The sequence below is a fragment of the Theropithecus gelada genome, chromosome 10 (genome assembly GCF_003255815.1).
Source record: "Theropithecus gelada isolate Dixy chromosome 10, Tgel_1.0, whole genome shotgun sequence".
Lineage (NCBI taxonomy): Eukaryota > Metazoa > Chordata > Mammalia > Primates > Cercopithecidae > Theropithecus > Theropithecus gelada.
The window spans coordinates 69714340-69731601 of record NC_037678.1 but is presented as its reverse complement, the minus strand read 5'-3'; the positions used below and the strand labels follow the sequence as shown (position 1 = coordinate 69731601).

General features: G+C 45.4%; 1 protein-coding gene across 1 annotated transcript in view; it reads left to right on the top strand.

Annotated features, from left to right (window-relative positions):
* The window catches only part of EFCAB8 (EF-hand calcium binding domain 8), a 106954-nt gene extending 92890 nt beyond the window's left edge, over nt 1-14064 (top strand). Inside the window, exons 24-27 of the mRNA XM_025398228.1 lie at nt 10940-11069; nt 12289-12493; nt 12574-12672; nt 13591-14064. Of these exons, the coding sequence (XP_025254013.1) occupies nt 10940-11069; nt 12289-12493; nt 12574-12672; nt 13591-14064 (908 nt within the window). The remainder of the gene's footprint in view (nt 1-10939; nt 11070-12288; nt 12494-12573; nt 12673-13590) is intronic.
* Nucleotides 14065-17262: the final 3198 nt, after the last annotated feature.

Below are 17262 nucleotides of genomic sequence, written 5' to 3'. Positions count from 1 at the left end.
TCTGCGTCTTCATCAACATTTGGTGTTTGATCTGTTATTATTTTAAATTTTAATAATCTATGATTATGGCATGATATTTCAATACTCTTCTCTCAATAATTTATAAGACAACTCTACAGAAAATCATTAATGATATAGAATACTTGAATAACACTATCAAACAATTTTACTTAATTGACATTTATAGATCACTCCATTCATAAACAAAATAAACATTATTATTATTATTATTATTATTATTATTTTGAGACGGAGTCTCGCTCTGTCGCCAGGCTGGAGTGCAGTGGCGCAATCTCGGCTCACTGCAACCTCCGCCTCCCGGGTTCACGCCATTCTCTTGCCTCAGCCGCCTGAGTTGCTAGGACTACAGGTGAGCGCCACCACACCCAGATAAATTTTTTTTTGGAATTTTAGTAGAGATGGGATTTCACCATGTTAGCCACAATGGTCTCGATCTCTCGACCTCATGATCCGCCCGCCTCGGCCTCCCAAAGTGCTGGGATTACAGGCGTGAGCCACTGCGCCTGGCCAACATTATTTTTAAGTGCACACAGAACATTAATTCAAACAGACCATATTCTGGGCCACAAAACAAATCTCAATAATTTCAAAAGGATTTATGCCATACAGAGTATGTTCTCTGATCCCAGTGAAACTGAATTATAAATCAAAAACAGAAATATCTTTGAAATATCCCTAAATATTTGGAAGATAAATGACACACTTCTAAATAACCCATGGGCCAAAAAAGAAATCCAGAGGGAAGTTAGAAAACATTTTGAACTGAATGAAAATGAAAATATAACATTTCAAAATTTATGAGATGCCACAAAAAACAGTAGTAAGGGGGAAATTTATAACACTAAATTCCTATACTAGAAGGAAAAAAGTTCAAATCACTAGCCTCAACTTCCACATTAAGAAACTAGAAAGAGGCCTGGTGCAGTGGCTCACGACTTTGGGAGGCAGGTGGGGGGATCATTTGAACCCAGGAGTTCAAGACCAGCCTGGGCAACATAACGAGACCCCATCTCAATGAAAGAAAGAAAAGAAAGAAAGAAAGAAAGAAGAAGGAAAGAAAGAAAGAGCAAGTTGAACCCAAAGTAAATAGAAGAAAGGAAATAATAAAGATTAGAATGGAAATCGATGAAACAGAAAAGTAAAAAATAATAGGGAAAATCAATGAAGCCAGAAGCTGGTTCTTTGAAAAGATCAATTAAATTGATAAACCTCCAGCTAGACTGGGCAGGAAAAAGAGACAGAAGACACAAATTACCAATATCAGGAATAAATGGGATGACATCACTGCTGACTCTACAGATGTTAAAAGGATAACAATGAAATACTATAAACAACTTTATACAATAAATTTGGCAACTTATATGAAATAAACTCCTTGAAAGACACAAACTACTAAAGCTTACACAAGAAGAAGCAGATAACCCAAATATCCTTATATCAAAGAAATTAAATTTGTAGTTTAAAACGCTCTTCACAAAGATATCTCCAGGCCTAAATGGCTTCCCTGGTGAATTTTACCAAATATTTGAAGGAGAAGTAATATAAGTTCTACAGAAACTCTTCCAGAAAGTTGAAAAGGATACAATACTTCCCAACTCATGAGGCAACTTGGTACCAAAACCTGACTAAGACATTATAAGAAGAAAGTGAAAAAGAAAAGGAAAGAAAGAAAGAAAGAAACAAACAATTGATTAATATCCCTCATAAGCATAAATGCAAAATATCTTAACAAAACTTTTGCAGATAAAATCCAGCAATATATAAGAAGGGTAATATATCATGATCAAATAGGGTTTACCCTAGATATACAAGGTTGGTTTAATATTTGAAAATCAATATTTTATTATATTAATAAACTTAAAGTGAAAAACTATGTGATTATCTTGTTATAATAAAGTCATTTGACAAAATTCAACATCCATTTCTGATAAAAACATTTAGCAAAATAGAAAAAAACTTCCTCAACCTGAGGAAGTGCATCTGTGAAAAAACCTAAAACTAACTTCACACCTAATGGTGAAAGGCTGAGTACTTTGCCCTGACCAGGAATAAGACATGCCACTTCGATTCAAAGTTAGACTAGAAGTGTAGAGGACAGTTAGAGAAGGAAAAAAAAGGCATTCAGATTGGAAAGGAAGAAATAAAACTTTTTATTTGTAGTTGACTAATTGTCTATGTAGAAAATCCAGTGGATTTTACTAAAAAGAGTTAGTAAGGAGTTTAACAAGGTTGCAGGATACAAAATCAGTATAAAAAATCAATTGTATTTCTATATACTAGCAATGAACAGTCAGAAATGGAAGTAAAAGATACATATACGATAACATAAAACATGAAATACCAAGATATGTAAGTACACAGAAAAGTACTACAAAACATTGTTGAGACAAAGTGTAGAAGATTTACTGTTGCCGGGCGCGGTGGCTCAAGCCTGTAATCCCAGCACTTTGGGAGGCCGAGGCGGGTGGATCACGAGGTCAGGAGATCGAGACCATCCTGGCTAACATGGTGAAACCCCGTCTCTACTAAAAATACAAAAAACTAGCCGGGCGTGGTGGCGGGCACCTGTAGTCCCAGCTACTTGGAGGCTGAGGCGGGAGAATGGCGTGAACCTGGGAGGCGGAGCTTGCAGTGAGCCGAGATCGTGCCACTGCACTCCCGCCTGGGCGACAGAGCAAGACTCCGTCTCAAAAAAAAAAAAAAAAAAAAAAAGATTTACTGTTAATGGGTAGAAGACTCTCTGATTAAGAATAAAATTATCTCCAAATTAATTTGTAGGTTAACTGAAATACCAATCAATATCCCAGAAGAATTTTTGCAGAAATTGACACACTGATTCTAAAATTTATATAAACCAGTCAAAATAGCTTTGGCAAAGGAAACTAAGATGAAGCGCTAACATTGCCTGATTTCAAGACTTATTGTGAAGCCATGGTAATTAAGACAGTGTGGTAATGGCATAGAGACAGACAAATAGATCAATGGAATGGCACAGAAAGTCCAGAGATACACCCATACATATACGGACATCTGTTTCCGACAAAGGTGCAAAGGCAATTCAGTGGAGAAAAGACAGACTTAAAGCAATGAACTTGGATCCACACTTCACACCACATACAAAAAGCAGCTCAAAATGGGCTGTGCATGGTGGTTCATGCCTGTAATCCAAGCACTTTGGGAGGCTGAGGTGGGAAGATCACTTGAGGCCAGGAGTTCGAGACCAGCCTGACCAACATGAGAAGACCCCATCTGCTAAACATACAAAAAATTAGCCAGGCATGGTGGTGCCGGCCTGCAATCCCAGCTACCCAGGAGGCTGAAGCACGAGAATGGCTTGAACCTGGGAGGTGGAGGCTGCAGTGAGCCAAGATCACGCCACTGCACTACAGCCTGGGCGACAAAGCAAGACTCTGTAAAAACAAACAAAAACAATTCAAAATGGATCATAGAACTAAAGGCAAAAGTTAAAACTAAAACTTCTAGAAGAAATCATGGGAGAAAACCTTTGTGACCTTGGTTTAGGCAAAGATTGTTTGGATGCAACACCAGTAGAGCACAATTAATAAAATATCAAGTTAGTAACAGTTTATCAAACTTAAAAACTTCTGCTCTTCAAAAGACATTGTTAAGAGAACAGAAAGATAAACCACAGACTGGGAGAAGATATTTGCAAATCCTATATCTGATAAAGCTCCTATTTAGAATATATGAACTCTCAGAACTCAATAAGGAAACAAATAATACAATAAAAACATTAGAAAAAGGTTTGGATAGACCACAAATTTGAAGAAACTTCACTGTAAGAATTAAAGAGGAAACACGAAGGACAGCTCGACAGTCAGCAGGGACAGGTTTATTTTGAATAAACCTGAGAGGGGCGGCTGGCTGAGTTAGGTTAGAGCCACACTCTCTTACAGACTAAGAGTTTTTAAGGATTCAGGGTGGGAGAGTTTATCAGAGGCTTGGACTGCTTCTGTGTCTCTTTGTTGTGCTTACCTGGGAGGGAGAGTTGTGTGTCTGTTCCCCTACATCTTTCTGCAGCTGCAGGCATATCCCCTCTGCTTTTAGCTTCCCTATCTTAGTGCACCTGAAGGGAAAGGAATGTGCTTATTAAGACCCACTGTTTTACTGGGGCCCATTGTATGAGGGTGAAGTTTAGCAGTTACCCAAGAGACTTTTCCCTGACCTCCCTCTGTGCCGGAGCTGTCTTATCAGTGTTTTACTGTCTGCCCTTTCTGTCTGCTTGTAGTTAGAAGTGATTTCCTTGAAATGCATGAGGCTAGAAAGGGAGCTGGAACTTAAAGTGGTGGTGTTTGTCCGCGATGACGGTGCTCCTGCTCTGTCATTCACCAAAGAAAATATATAGAAGCATGGAAAGCAATGCTCAATATTTATTCATTAGAAGAGACATACTTATTAAAACCGCTAAAGATACCATTTATCTTATTAGAATGGCTGAAATTAAACAATATTGATCATACTAAGATGGTATATGAAGGAGCTGAAACTCTCCTGCATGGCTAATGGGAACGTATAATGGTACAACTGCTTTGGAAAGCATTTTGGCAGTTTCTTAATAAAGTTAAATGTGCCCCTATGATATGAGTCAGCTGTTCCACTTCTATGAAAGCATATGCCCGGGTAAAGACTACATACATAAATGTTCACAGCAGTATTTTTTATTTTATTTATTTATTTATTTATTTATTTATTTTTGAGACGGAGTCTCGCTCTGTCACCCAGGCTGGAGTACAGTGGCCGGATCTCAGCTCACTGCAAGCTCTGCCTCCTGGGTTTATGCCATTCTCCTGCCTCAGCCTCCCAAGTAGCTGGGGCTACAGGCGCCCGCCACCTCGCCTGGCTAGTTTTTTGTATTTTTTAGTAGAGACGGGGTTTCACTGTGTTAGCCAGGATGGTCTCGATCTCCTGACCTGATGATCTGCCCGTCTCGGCCTCCCACAGTGCTGGGATTACAGGTGTGAGCCACCGCGCCCGGCCAGCAGTATTTTTTTGTAACAGCCCCAAACTAGAAACAATTCAAATGTCCATCAATAGTTGAGTTATAAACTATGGTTTATGGAATATCACTCAGCAATAAAACAGAATGAAGAATTGATACGTTATATAATGTGGTTGGATTTCAAAATAATTATGCTTAGTGAGAGAAGCCAAACAAAAACCTGTACATATTGTATGATTTATTTTTTCCCAACCATTTACATCTGCATCTATTTATATAAAATTTTAGGAAATGCAAACAAATTTATAGTGTGACAGCAGATAACTGGTTGTTTGGGGATTAGGGGCTGATGAGGGTTGGAAGGGTGAGAGCTCAAAGAAGCAGGAAGAAACTTTTGCAGGTGATGGATATGTACACATTAAATAGAAACCGGTTATTGCATGTCAGTTATACTTCAATGAAACTGTTAAAAATAGTCATCCTACTAGGTTTATAGTGGTATCTTACTAATGATTTTAATTTGCATTCCTCTAGTGACTAATGATGTTGAAATATTTTCTTGCACTTATTAAAGTTTTTGCCCATTTTAAAATTGGGTGTTGTTTTTAAGTTGTAGGAGTTATTTATATATTATAGATATTAACCTCTTATCAGGGATATGATTTTCAAATACTTTCTCCCATCTTGTAAGCTTCTTTTTCATTGGGTTCGTTGTTGATTGTGGTTTTTATTTGTTTGTTTGTTTGTTTGTTTTGAAATGGAGGTTCGCTGTTGTTACCCAGGCTGGAGTGCAATGGTGCGATCTCAGCTCACTGCAACCTTCACCTCCCTGGTTCAAGCGATTCTCCTGCCTCAGCCTCCCCAGTAGCTGGGATTACAGGCACCCACCACCATACCCATCTAATTTTATATTTTTAGTAGAGACGGGGTTTCATCATTTTGTCCAGGCTGGTCTCGAACTGCTGACCTTAGGTGATCGACCTGCCTTGACCTTTCAAAGTGCTGGGATTATAGGTGTGAGCCACCACACCCAGCCTGATTATGTTTTTTGATACGCAGAAGTTTTCACGTTTAATGTCTATTTTTGCTTTCATTGCCTGTTTTTTAGTGTCATATCATTGGCCTAATCCAATGTTATGAAGCTTTCCTTCCATATTTTTTTCTAGGAGTTTTTACAATTTTGGGTATTATGTTTAGGTATTTAATTCATTTTGAGTTCATTTTTGTATATGGTGTAAAATAAGGGTCCAGTTTTACTCTTTTGCATGTGGCAATTAGGTTTTCCCAGCACCATTTGTTGTAGAGACTGTCTTTCCCAATTGAGTGGTCTTGGCACTTTTGTTGAATATCATTTGGCTACATATGTGAGGCTTTATTTTTTAATTTAATTTAATTTTTTTTGAGACAGAGTCTTGCTCTGTCGTCCAGGCTAGAGTGCAGTGGCGTGATCTTGGTTCACTGCAAGCTCCGTCTCACAGGTTCACACCATTCTCCTGCCTCAGCCTCCCGAGTAGCTGGGACTACAGGTGCCTGCCACCACACCTGGCTATTTTTTTTATTTTTTTATTTTTAGTAGAGACAAGGTTTCGCCGTGTTAGCCAGGATGGTCTCGATCTCCTGACCTCATGATCTGCCTGCCTTGGCCTCCCAAAGTGCTGGGATTAGAGGCTTGAGCCACTGCGCCCGGCCGAGGCTTTATATTCTATTCCATTGGTTTATATGTCTGTTTTTATGCCGGTACCACACCGTCTTGATTACTGTAGCTTTGTAATATATTTTAAAATCAGAAAGTAGATGTTTTTGTTCTCTAAGAAATTTTTGCTTACATTAAAATTACAAAGATATTCTCTTAGATTTCCCTCTAGAAACTAGAGATTTTGGCTTTTAATTTAGGTCTATGATCTATCTTCAATTGATTGTTGTGTAGAGAGGATGTTTTGTCTATTTCCAGTTAGCCAAGAGAGTTAAAAAAAAATCATAAATAGGTGTTGAATTCTGTCAAATGCTTTTTTTGCTTCTACTGTGATAATCATATAGCTTTTGTCCTTTATCCTGTTGATGTGGTAAATTACATTTTTTGAATTTTGAATTCAAACCTGCATTCCTGGAGTAAACCCCACTTAGTCAAGATGTATTATTCTTTTAATATATTGTTGAATTCTATTTTACTCCTTAATGGAACTTTATTGTGTTATGGCCAGGAACCCTTGAGTGCCTAAAACCTTCTTGGTCCTGGACATCTATCCTCCCATGAGTAGAGTGGCCAATGGGAATTCAAAATACCATTTTACTTTGGTTTTCTTGGTTTTGCCTTAAAAATGCAGCATTTTTCTGGTAAGTGGAGATAGAGCCATATGATTTTACCTAAGGCAGGCCCCTCCCTTTCCCTAAAGCCAAACCCGGATCTTACCCTAGCGGGCCATTAGAGACAAGAACACAAGTGAAAAACAGAATGGCTCCTCCAAGTGCATTTATAACAAGTGATCCCTGCTGGGCTCAGTGGCTCACACCTGTAATCCCAGTACTCTGGGAGACCAAGGTGGGAAGATCACATAAGCACAGGAGTTTGAGACCAGCATGGGCAACAACGTGAGACCCTGTCTCTACAAAAAATTTAAAACTTAGCTGGGCATGGAAGTGCGCACCTGTAGTCCTGGTGACTCAGGAGGCTGAGGCAGGAGGATCGCTAGAGCCCAGGAGTTCAAGGCTGCAGTGAGTTATGACTGTGCTGCTGTACTCCAGCCTGGGGAATAGAACAAGACCCTGTCTCAAAAAATAAAAATAAAAAAAATAAAATAAAACAAATGATGTAAAAAACATGCTCTCTCAGTATTCGAGAGTCCATCCTGTTTGGATTAGCAAATGTTCTATTCTTGAGGAAACCCCAAGAAGGGCTTGAGAAGGGGGCTGGGAGCCTTCCCCACCTCCAAACAGCAAGCATGTATCTTCTGTTCCATGTCCTGAGCGAAGGTATAGGTGGCCTCCAACCCAACTGGAATAAAGGCCCTGCCTCACATGTGCAAATGCTGCCTGCCCATGTAAGGGAGAGAAAATGCTGTTTCTCTGTTTTTCGTTAAAAACAACGCTTTCAGCCCATCTCTGTTCTTATATTTGTGTGCCTCTTTTAAACAGTGTATAATTGAGTCTTATTTTTTTCATCCTGAAAATCTTTACCTTTTAATTGAATATTTAGTTCATTTAAATATCAGCAATTACTTACATAGTTGGTTTGAAGTGTATCATCTTGCTATTTATTTTTTCTGTTTATCCTATCCTTGGTTTCTTTTTTCTTCCTTTTCTTATTTCTTTTGGGTTAATCAAATATTTTAAAAATTGTTGTTTTGTGTGCTCTATTTGCTCTTTAAATGGTATCTTTTGTACTGTTCTTTTAGTGATCACCTTAGACATTATATGTATTCTTGACCTAGTGCTACTCCCTGTGCAAGAATCTTATATCCCCCCCATGTTTATGTTATTATTATATATTTTATTTTTACATATGTTGTGTCTTCCTATAAGACATTGTTATTATTATTTCTTTCAGCAGTCAATTTCCTTTTATAGTTACTGACATATTTACCATTTCTGGTGCTCTTCAATCTTGAAATTCTAGGATTCTGTCTGCAATTGTTTTCCTTTAGTCTGAAGAACTTCCTATTTCTTATAGTGTTATCTGCCACTAATAAATTCTCAGACTGATAATTTTCAGATCAAATTTTCCAATCAATGAAAATATCTTTATTTTGCCATAAAATTTAAGACTATTTTACTGGGTATAGAATTCTCAGCTGTCAGTTTCTTTTCTTTCAGCATTTAACATACTCATTCAATGGTCTTCTGGTGTTCATATTTTCTGTTGAAAAGTCAGTTGCAAGTTGCTTCTTTGAAGGTAATTTGTCTTTTTTTCCTCTGGCTGTTTTTGGTTTTCAGCAGTTTGACTATGATATGCCTAAGTGTGGTAGTGTTTGTATTTATTCTGCTTGGAGTTCACTGATCTTTTAAATCTAGAGGTTGATGTCTTTCATCAGTTTTGAAAAGCATTCAGATATTGTCTCTTCACTATTACTTCTGCGTTATTCTCTCTCCTCTCATTGTGGGGGTACTAACTATATGTGTGCTAGACTATTTGACTTTGTCTTGTAGGTCTCTCATGCCTTTTTTTTTTTTTTCATTTTTTTTTCAAGCTCTGAATTCCACACTGTTTTTTTTGCTGACCTGCCTTCCAGTTCACGAACCCTATCCTCTTCTGTATGCAGCTTGCTATTACATCTATTGAATTAGTTCTTAATTTTAGATTTGTTTTGTTTTGTTTTGTTTTGTTTTTTGAGACAGAGTCTCGCTCTGTCGCCCAGGCTGGAGTGCAGTGGCTGGATCTCAGCTCACTGCAAGCTCCGCCTCCCGGGTTTATGCCATTCTTCTGCCTCAGCCTCCCGAGTAGCTGGGACTACAGGCGCCCGCCACCTCGCCCGGCTAGTTTTTTGTATTTTTTAGTAGAGACAGGGTTTCACTGTGTTAGCCAGGATGGTCTCAATCTCCTGACCTCGTGATCTGCCCGTCTTGGCCTCCCAAAGTGCTAGGATTACAGGCTTGAGCCACTGCGCCTGGCTAGATTTTTTTTTTAGTTTTAGAATGTCCATTTGATTCTTTTCTATAGATTGCAATTCTTCTTTTCCACCATTTTATTAAATTTTCTTTAATTTTATTTAACATTATTTGTAACAGTTATTTAAAGTTTTAATCTGCTAACTCCAATGTCTGAATCTTCTGGAGGGTCCACTTCTAATGCCTATTTCTTCTCTTGATTATTGGTTTTATTTGCCTTTTCAAATGTCATATATACAAAATAAAATTAAAAAAAATCCAAAACTTTTCTGGGCTTGTATAAATGGACTGTAAAGACTTTAGTTGATATTATTTCCCCCAGAGCATTTGCTCTTTCCTCTGTATAGGGCTGAGCATCTCCATCAAGTTGGGGATTGAACTGGGTTGGGGCTGAGTAGCAGCTTTAGGAGGACTCAGTTTGCCTCTGTGTTCAGTTGTCTCAAGGATGAAATCTGTGTCTGTTTCAGGCTCCTCCTTCAGTGGGACTCTGTTTCCCAATGATCTCATTCTGCTTTTCTATACCAGCACCTACAACCCCAGCCTCCCTGGTGCTCGGCAAATGTCCTAACAAGAAAAACAGCTGTGCATTCAGGCGAGATTTATTAATCATGCCAGCCACAGTGGATGTCAGAAGCTCTGCTGGTCTCTGTCTCTCTAAGCCAAGTCTGATTCTCATTAAGCCTGTGTGTAGACTCAGGAGTGCCCCCGAGACAAGAAAGCAGCTCCTACTCCGAGCTTTTCTTGGAAAACTTGTCCCTTTCTGTCATTTTAGTTCACCTGGCCCTCTGCTTCTATTGCTCTCCAGTGATTTTTTTTTTTGTTTGTTTTTAATGATTTTGTACCTATCTGTTTTATTTTTCTTAACTTTAAAAATCCTGCAGCAGGAGAATGGCCTGCTACTCACTATTCTCTGCCCAGGAGCAGGACTTAATTCTGTTTTCACTATCTACTTTTTACTCCAGCCCCATTCCTTCCCCCACCACCCCCAATCTCATATCTGATGGGTGTCTGACCATTTTATGCCATTGCCATTTTACACACAAGCTACCTGAAGCCCAACTGAGGATCATTCAGTCACTGCCATAGTACTCTCCCCATCTCAGTTCACATGTGGGGCAGGATGCTTTAGGCCTGAGCTCCGAATGTGTCCTAGGGCTTCTGTCTGGCTCCTCCACATATTTGTGGAGTACTCAGTGTCATGCTTGGCATATGGTGGGCACTCCACATTTGAGTGGGTGTGGGGGCTGAGGGTAGGGGTTGCTAGCTGACCCCTGAAGGTGGAGGATAAGGGGCAGAGGGCTTGGAGGAGGGGAGTATGCCAGTTGTGGTTCTGAGCAGTGTCTGGTCAAATCACAGGAACATTTGGCCTGAGTGTGTGGAAAAGACTACAGGATGCCCGTGATGGTCCTCATGAAAACAGAGCAAGCTTAGAGGAAGAGGGCAGCTCCACTGGCACCACCCAGAAGGCCTTCCATCTGGAACTGCAGTGAGTGAGCACAGCCTGCTTGATCTTCTCTGGCCTGAGGAGGGAGAGGCTGTGAGTCTTCCCAGGTCCCAGGAAGCCTCTGCCTGGGTTGAGTAGAGCTAGACATGGGTGAGGAGGACCCTCAGAAGGCCAGAGGCTTGAGAGTTGCAGGCAACTCTAGTCCACAGTGGCAGCTATGGCTGGAGAGCCCAGGCCCTGTTTTAGCCCAGCTCAGCTGAAAGGTTGAGTGGTGAAAGGGGAAAATACAAAAACCCAGGTGCTTGGATGGGGCCCTGTCCCCCAGCCAGGCCCAGATTTGCTAGAGCTGACTTCCCTGCAGAGGTCATTGCTGCATGGCCAGAGGTCCCTGGCAGAGGAGTGCTCAGGCCCAAGGCCCTGATCCTGAGTGGACATTTGTGTTATTTCCCTGATTTGCAGGGAACATCAGGCTGCTGGCTACTTGTTCCTCCCCCTGCAGTTTCATCTCCTACCCACTCCATCCACTCCATCCTTATTCCTGACCAAGTCTCCAGTAATTCTGGTTCATTCAAGAAAATGTGTATTGAGATCCTACTGACTGCCAGACCTTGTGCTAGGTTCTAGAGATACAAGACATCCAGACACAGTCCTGCTTCAGAGAACTACAGTTTACTCGGGGAGGTGGACGTGCAGACTCATGGCTGCAGTTTTATGTGATAAGTAATGAGAGTATTAGGAACAGGGATGGCTCAGAGGACAATCTACATGATTGAGTGGATCAAGTAAGGAAGGCTGCATAGGAGAGGTGATTTTGGAGTTGGGTTTTGACATTTAAGTAGGAGTCTGTCAGGTACCCACAGGATCTTTGTGGCTCCAGTGCTGCCATCAAGGCATACATCTTCACAGTGCTGTGGAGCGACATCAAACAAGGCAAAGGCAGGGTTTCCCTGGGGCAGGGGGCAGACATGTTTGAATAGTCCACAAGGGGAGGTCCAGATAAAGCCAGATGGGGTGTCAGGTCTGCATGGTGGAGAGGACAGAGTGGTGGGAGAGTGGCAGGACTTGCTGGGCCAGCTGCATCGATCCAGGATTTGCAAATTCCATACTTGCTCAGTGATGGGCTCTGGGAATTTGCCCTGGGGGAGGGATGGAAGTTTGGAAAGGATCAGGCCCAGGAAGGGAGAGACTTTCAGGGTTTCTGGGAGGGTCACCCTGCCTTGTGGTGGGGGGACATCTTGTGAAGAAAAGCCCCCCACACTAGGGAGCAGCGGGATCTGGCTGAGGCCCTGATATACCAGCGGCGAGAGCAGGCGGCGCTGATGGCCCTCCTGCATGGGAAGGCAGATAAGGAGACAGAAGCTTGGGCCAGGCTGCAGAAGATGGCCCTGATGTCCCCATGGGCCGGAGAGCGCCCCCTGGAAGACATTGAGGACAGCTGGAGCAAGTGGGAGTCCAGGGACAAGCAGGTAAGGCTGGGAGGGGAGCACAGGGAGGGGTGCGGGGACCCCCAACTCGCAGGCTTCACTCTTGGGCGTGGCTCCTGCAGGTGAGCAAAGTCTTGGGAGCGGCGTATAAGCCCAAGGAACGCTTGCGGAATACCAGGTTCCTGTCCATGAGGGTGCCGTACGGCTGGATGAAGCAGCAGGTGAGGCGGGATGGGGCGGCTCCCCAGGAGGCTGGGTCAGGGGCCAGGGAATCCCATGTCCACCGGCAGCCACCCTTGTGCCCACACGGCCCTTCAGTGGGGGTGGACGGGAGCATTTGTCCTTTAACAGGATTCTGGGCCATGGACAGTTCTGGGATGAGACTGATGTGTCTGGTTTGTTTGCCAATGCCCTGGCTGAGGTCACTGGCGCAGCTTTTGTCCTTGAGAACAAGCCTCAAGGGCCTGTGGGACAAGGTCTCCCTTGGGCAGGGCCCCTGTCTATAGCCTCCAAGCATTTCCTATGGTCTGTGGCTGTCCATTTGCTGGTTAGCGTATTTCCCACCTGTGTCCCCACTACCGTGGTGCTCAAACAGCAGACCAGGGTGTCGTGCCAGGCCCGTAGTAAGAGACAGGGTAAATGGAAGGAGTGGCTCTCCACTGGGGACAGAAAGGAGCAGGGGATGTTCGAAAGAGCAGATTAGAGCTCCAGATTTGAGATCCCAGCCTCTCCCAGCCTCCCTGTCCTTGTCTGCCATGGGAGATAACACTGAAGGCCATGTCTCTGCAGGGCCCCCTTGTCCCGGGCTGGGGAGAGGCTGGTGTGAGATGGATTGTTCCAAGGAGCTCTTTGCACCTGGGCCTCACCCAGCGTCCAGCTTGAGGCCTCATTCGCAGAAGCGGACAGTCTCCTCGCCAGCTCACAGGGTCGTCAGAAGCACCATAATTGGGTGGAGAGCAGGGCTGGGTGCCTGGCCTGGTGCAGGGTGGATGCATGGGTCTGCAGACAACGGTGGTTAGTGGCAACCACAGTCCTCTGGACATGCCTTCTTGGCATGGGAAGACCCCAGGGCACCTGATCCTGGGTGTCCCTGGCTCCACCTGGTGCCCCGTTCCCGCTCCCCACTCTGTTCCCTGCAGATCTCGCCTCAGGTCTACCAAAGCCTGCACTTCAATGATCTGATGCCCACCCAGCAGCCCGACTTCCTGACCAGCAGGGGCCCAGACCAGCAGGACCAGCACATCCGCCTGGTAGCCCACGATGTCCAGAAGGACCTGGTGCCCAGCAGGGAGCAGGCTGTGCTGGATACCATGGACAGCACGCCTGCAGCCACCTCCTCCCCATCTTCCTTGTTATCTGTCACCGCCTCAGCCTCCAGGCTGCTGGACTCCAGCTTGCCTGCCTTCCTGAGGCCCCAGTTCTCTTTCTTGCTGCGGCCCCAGTCGGCCTCCACGGCCCATTCCACCCCCTCAGTCCCATCCCCGGTGTCCAAGTCCACCCTGCAGAGGTCAGCAACCCCCAAGCACATTGTCTCCTCCCTCGAGCAGCCCCCAAGGCCTCTGAAGGCCACCTTCATGTCCTCTGTGAAGGAGGGCTCCCACGTCAGGTTCTGAGGTGCTCTGCCATCTTCTCTAGTCCAGCAGCAGGGCCACCAGGCCCATGGCGGGCCTGCATGTCCCTGGCTTATTCCCTACCAGACCCAGAGGATGTGGCCCTTCCCCCGGCCGCCCCACTTGCCTCTCTGGGGAAGTCCACCTGTCTCCTAATCTTATCTTCTCTCTGGCCCCGCACAGAGCCCTGGGGCAGAAAATAAATGTTCTCAGCTGTGGGCGTCCACAGGCGATGAGGTCGGGCTGTGTGTTCCTTACCCCCTTAGGTCCCTCCTTATCTGAGACCGTTCACATCCCCTGGCCCTGGCAGAGGCAGAGAGGAAAGTCCCTCTCCAAGGACACCTGGGTGTGGCTGGTTGCCTTGGAAACTTGGTTCAGCCTCATTGCAAGAGTGAGGCCTGGCAGCCATCTGGTGAGGGTCATGGCTGTTTTTCTTCTGCCCCTGCTGTCTGTCAGTCTTCCCTCATCATCAAACACTCCATCCCAAGCACCCTTTTCTGTCCTGTGTGCAGAGAGGGCTGGAAGCACGGTGGGCAGCACCCCTCGTGGCTCTGCCGCTGTCTGGCTATGGAGTCCCATGTGTCCTTCCCCTCTGGCCCAGTCACCTGTCCAGACCTCTGCTGGGCCGTCAGCCCTCTCGGCAGCTGGAGACCCCATTCTGGGGCATGTGGAGTCTTCTGGACACATCACCTGCGGCCTGAAGGGAGCCGGGGCTGCCGGCTGCTGCTGAGCAAGGAGGAGGTGGCTATAGGCTTGGGGTTCTTGGGGGATCTGTCTGTTCCAGTGTCCCCACAGACCCTCCTGCCCAGTCCGAGGCTCAGCCCTGAGGGGCACCTGTGTCCTTTCTCATCTCTCTCTTTCTCCTTCCATCTCCCTTTACACTTCACAGCGGTGGAAACATGGGCTGCCCGCCACCACTCTGCTGGGAGGTGTTTTGGTTCTTTTTGTTGTTTCTGAGAAGGAGTCTCACTCTGTCACCCAGGCTGGAGTGCAGTGGCGCGATCTCGGCTCACTGCAACCTCTGCCTCCCAGGTTCGAGTGATTCTCCTGTCTCAGCCTCTCGAGTAGCTGGGATTACAGGCATGCGCCACCACACCCAGCTGATTTTTGTATTTTCAGTAGAGACAGGGTTTCGCCATGTTGGCCAGGCTGGTCTCGAACTCCTGATCCCAAATGATCCGCCCACTTTGGCCTCTCAAAGTGCTGGAATTACAGGCATGAGCCACCGCGCCCGGTCTGCTGGGAGTTTCTGGGTCACCTGTGCCTCCTTCCTGGGATCACTGCATCCTCTCCTGTGTGAAGAAATTATGATCTGAGCCCTCCCCGCTTGTTTCTTGCATTAAGGAGTCAGGGGCACCCAGGAGCCAGGCATTTTTGAGGCCAAAATCCATCTGCAGGTTGTATCCCAATTACCGTCTCTATCCGTTTCCTAGTGCTGCTGGAACAAAAGCACCATATTTGATGTCTTAAAACAACAGAAACTTATTGTCTCAGCTCTGGAGGCTGGAGGTCAAGGTGCCGGCTTGGAAGAGGCTGCAGCTTACGTGTCAGTAGCTTCCCAGTAAACCCGCCCAGCAGCCCTTGTTGATTTTCACTTTCACAGCAAACACCTATTAAGTGCCTTCTAATCTAGAAAACGCTTCCTTACGGCGGAGCTGAAAAAGGCGTCTGTCTGGGGCTGAGGAGAGGCTGCTGTCTGGGCCACAGAGGATCACGGCCTGTGTCCCTAGGAGGAGGTGCTGGGGATCAGACACCTTTGCGCTCGGGGTTGGGAGCACAGGTTAAGGGGCCCTGCCCAGGCCACGCAGACCCCACGCAGTGCCTGCCGTGGCCTTCCCCTCATACCACCTCCCCTGGGAAGGGGCTTCTCATTTTAGACCTCTGCCTTTGCATCCTAGGGCTCCTGGATGCCCCTGGAAGTTGGTAACAGTTGAAGGCCACCACACAGGGGCCTTCAAGCACCAGATATTAATTTTTTCACAGTTCTGGAGGCCAGAAGCCCAAAATCAAGGTGTCAACAGGGCACCTTAAACCTGGTGGGGGAGGACCCTTCCTTGCCTCTTCCAGCTTCTGGTGTTTGCTGGTAATCCTTGATTGGTGTTACTTGGCTTAGAGATGCATTCCCCGTCCCCCTCCTCACTCTGCCTCCATTGAGACACGGCCATCTCCGTCATGGGTCTCCATGATCCCTCCCTCCCTCTTTCTCTCTTTCCCGCCCTCCCTCCCTTCCTCCCACCCTCCCTCCCTCCCTCCCTTCTTCCCTTCCTTCCTTCTCCCCCCCTTCTCCTCCTCCGTCTTCTTCTTCTTCCTCTTCTCCTTCTTCTCCCTCCTCCTACCTCCTCCTCCTCCCCCTTTCCCTCCTCCACCCCCTTCCCCTCCTCCTCCTTCCCCTCCTCCTCCCCTTTCTTCTTCTTTCTTCTTTCTTCTTCTTCTTCCCTCCCTCCTCTTCTTCTCCTTTTCCTTTGAGCCAGGGTCTCACTCTGTCTCCAAGGTGGAGTAGAGTGGTGTGATGATCATAGCTCACTGCAGCCTCAACCCCCCAGGCTCTAGAGATCCTTCCACCTCAGCCTCCCAAATAGCTGAGATCACAGGTGCACACCACTATGCCTGGCTACTTTTTAGAATTTTTTGTAGAGGCCGAGCACAGTGGCTCATGCCTGTAATCCCAGCACTTTGGGAGGCCGAGGTGGGTGGATCACCTGAGGTCAGGAGTTTGAGACCAGCCTGGCCAATATGGCGAAACCCTGTCTCTACTAAAAATACAATAATTAGTTGGGCGTGGTAGTGCATGCCTGTAATCCCAGTCACTCGGGAGGCTGAGACAGGAGAATTGCTTGAATCTGGGAGGCAGAGGTTGCAGTGAGCCTAGGTTGTGCCACTGCACTCCAGCCTGGGCAACAGAGCAAGACTCTGTCTCAAAAAAATAAAAAAATAAATGAATATTTTTGTAGATACTAGGTCTTGCTATGTTGCCCGGGCTGGTCTCAAACTCCTGGGCTCAAGGGATCCTCCTGCCTCAGACTCCCAAAGTGCTGGGATTACAGGCATGAGCCACTGCGCCCAACCACAATGTCTTCTCATAAGGACACCAGGCATATAGGATTAAGGGCCTGCCCTACTCTAGTATGACTTCATCTTAACTGATGACTTCTGCAACGACCCTATTTCCAAATCAGGCCACATTCTGGGGTACTGGGCCTG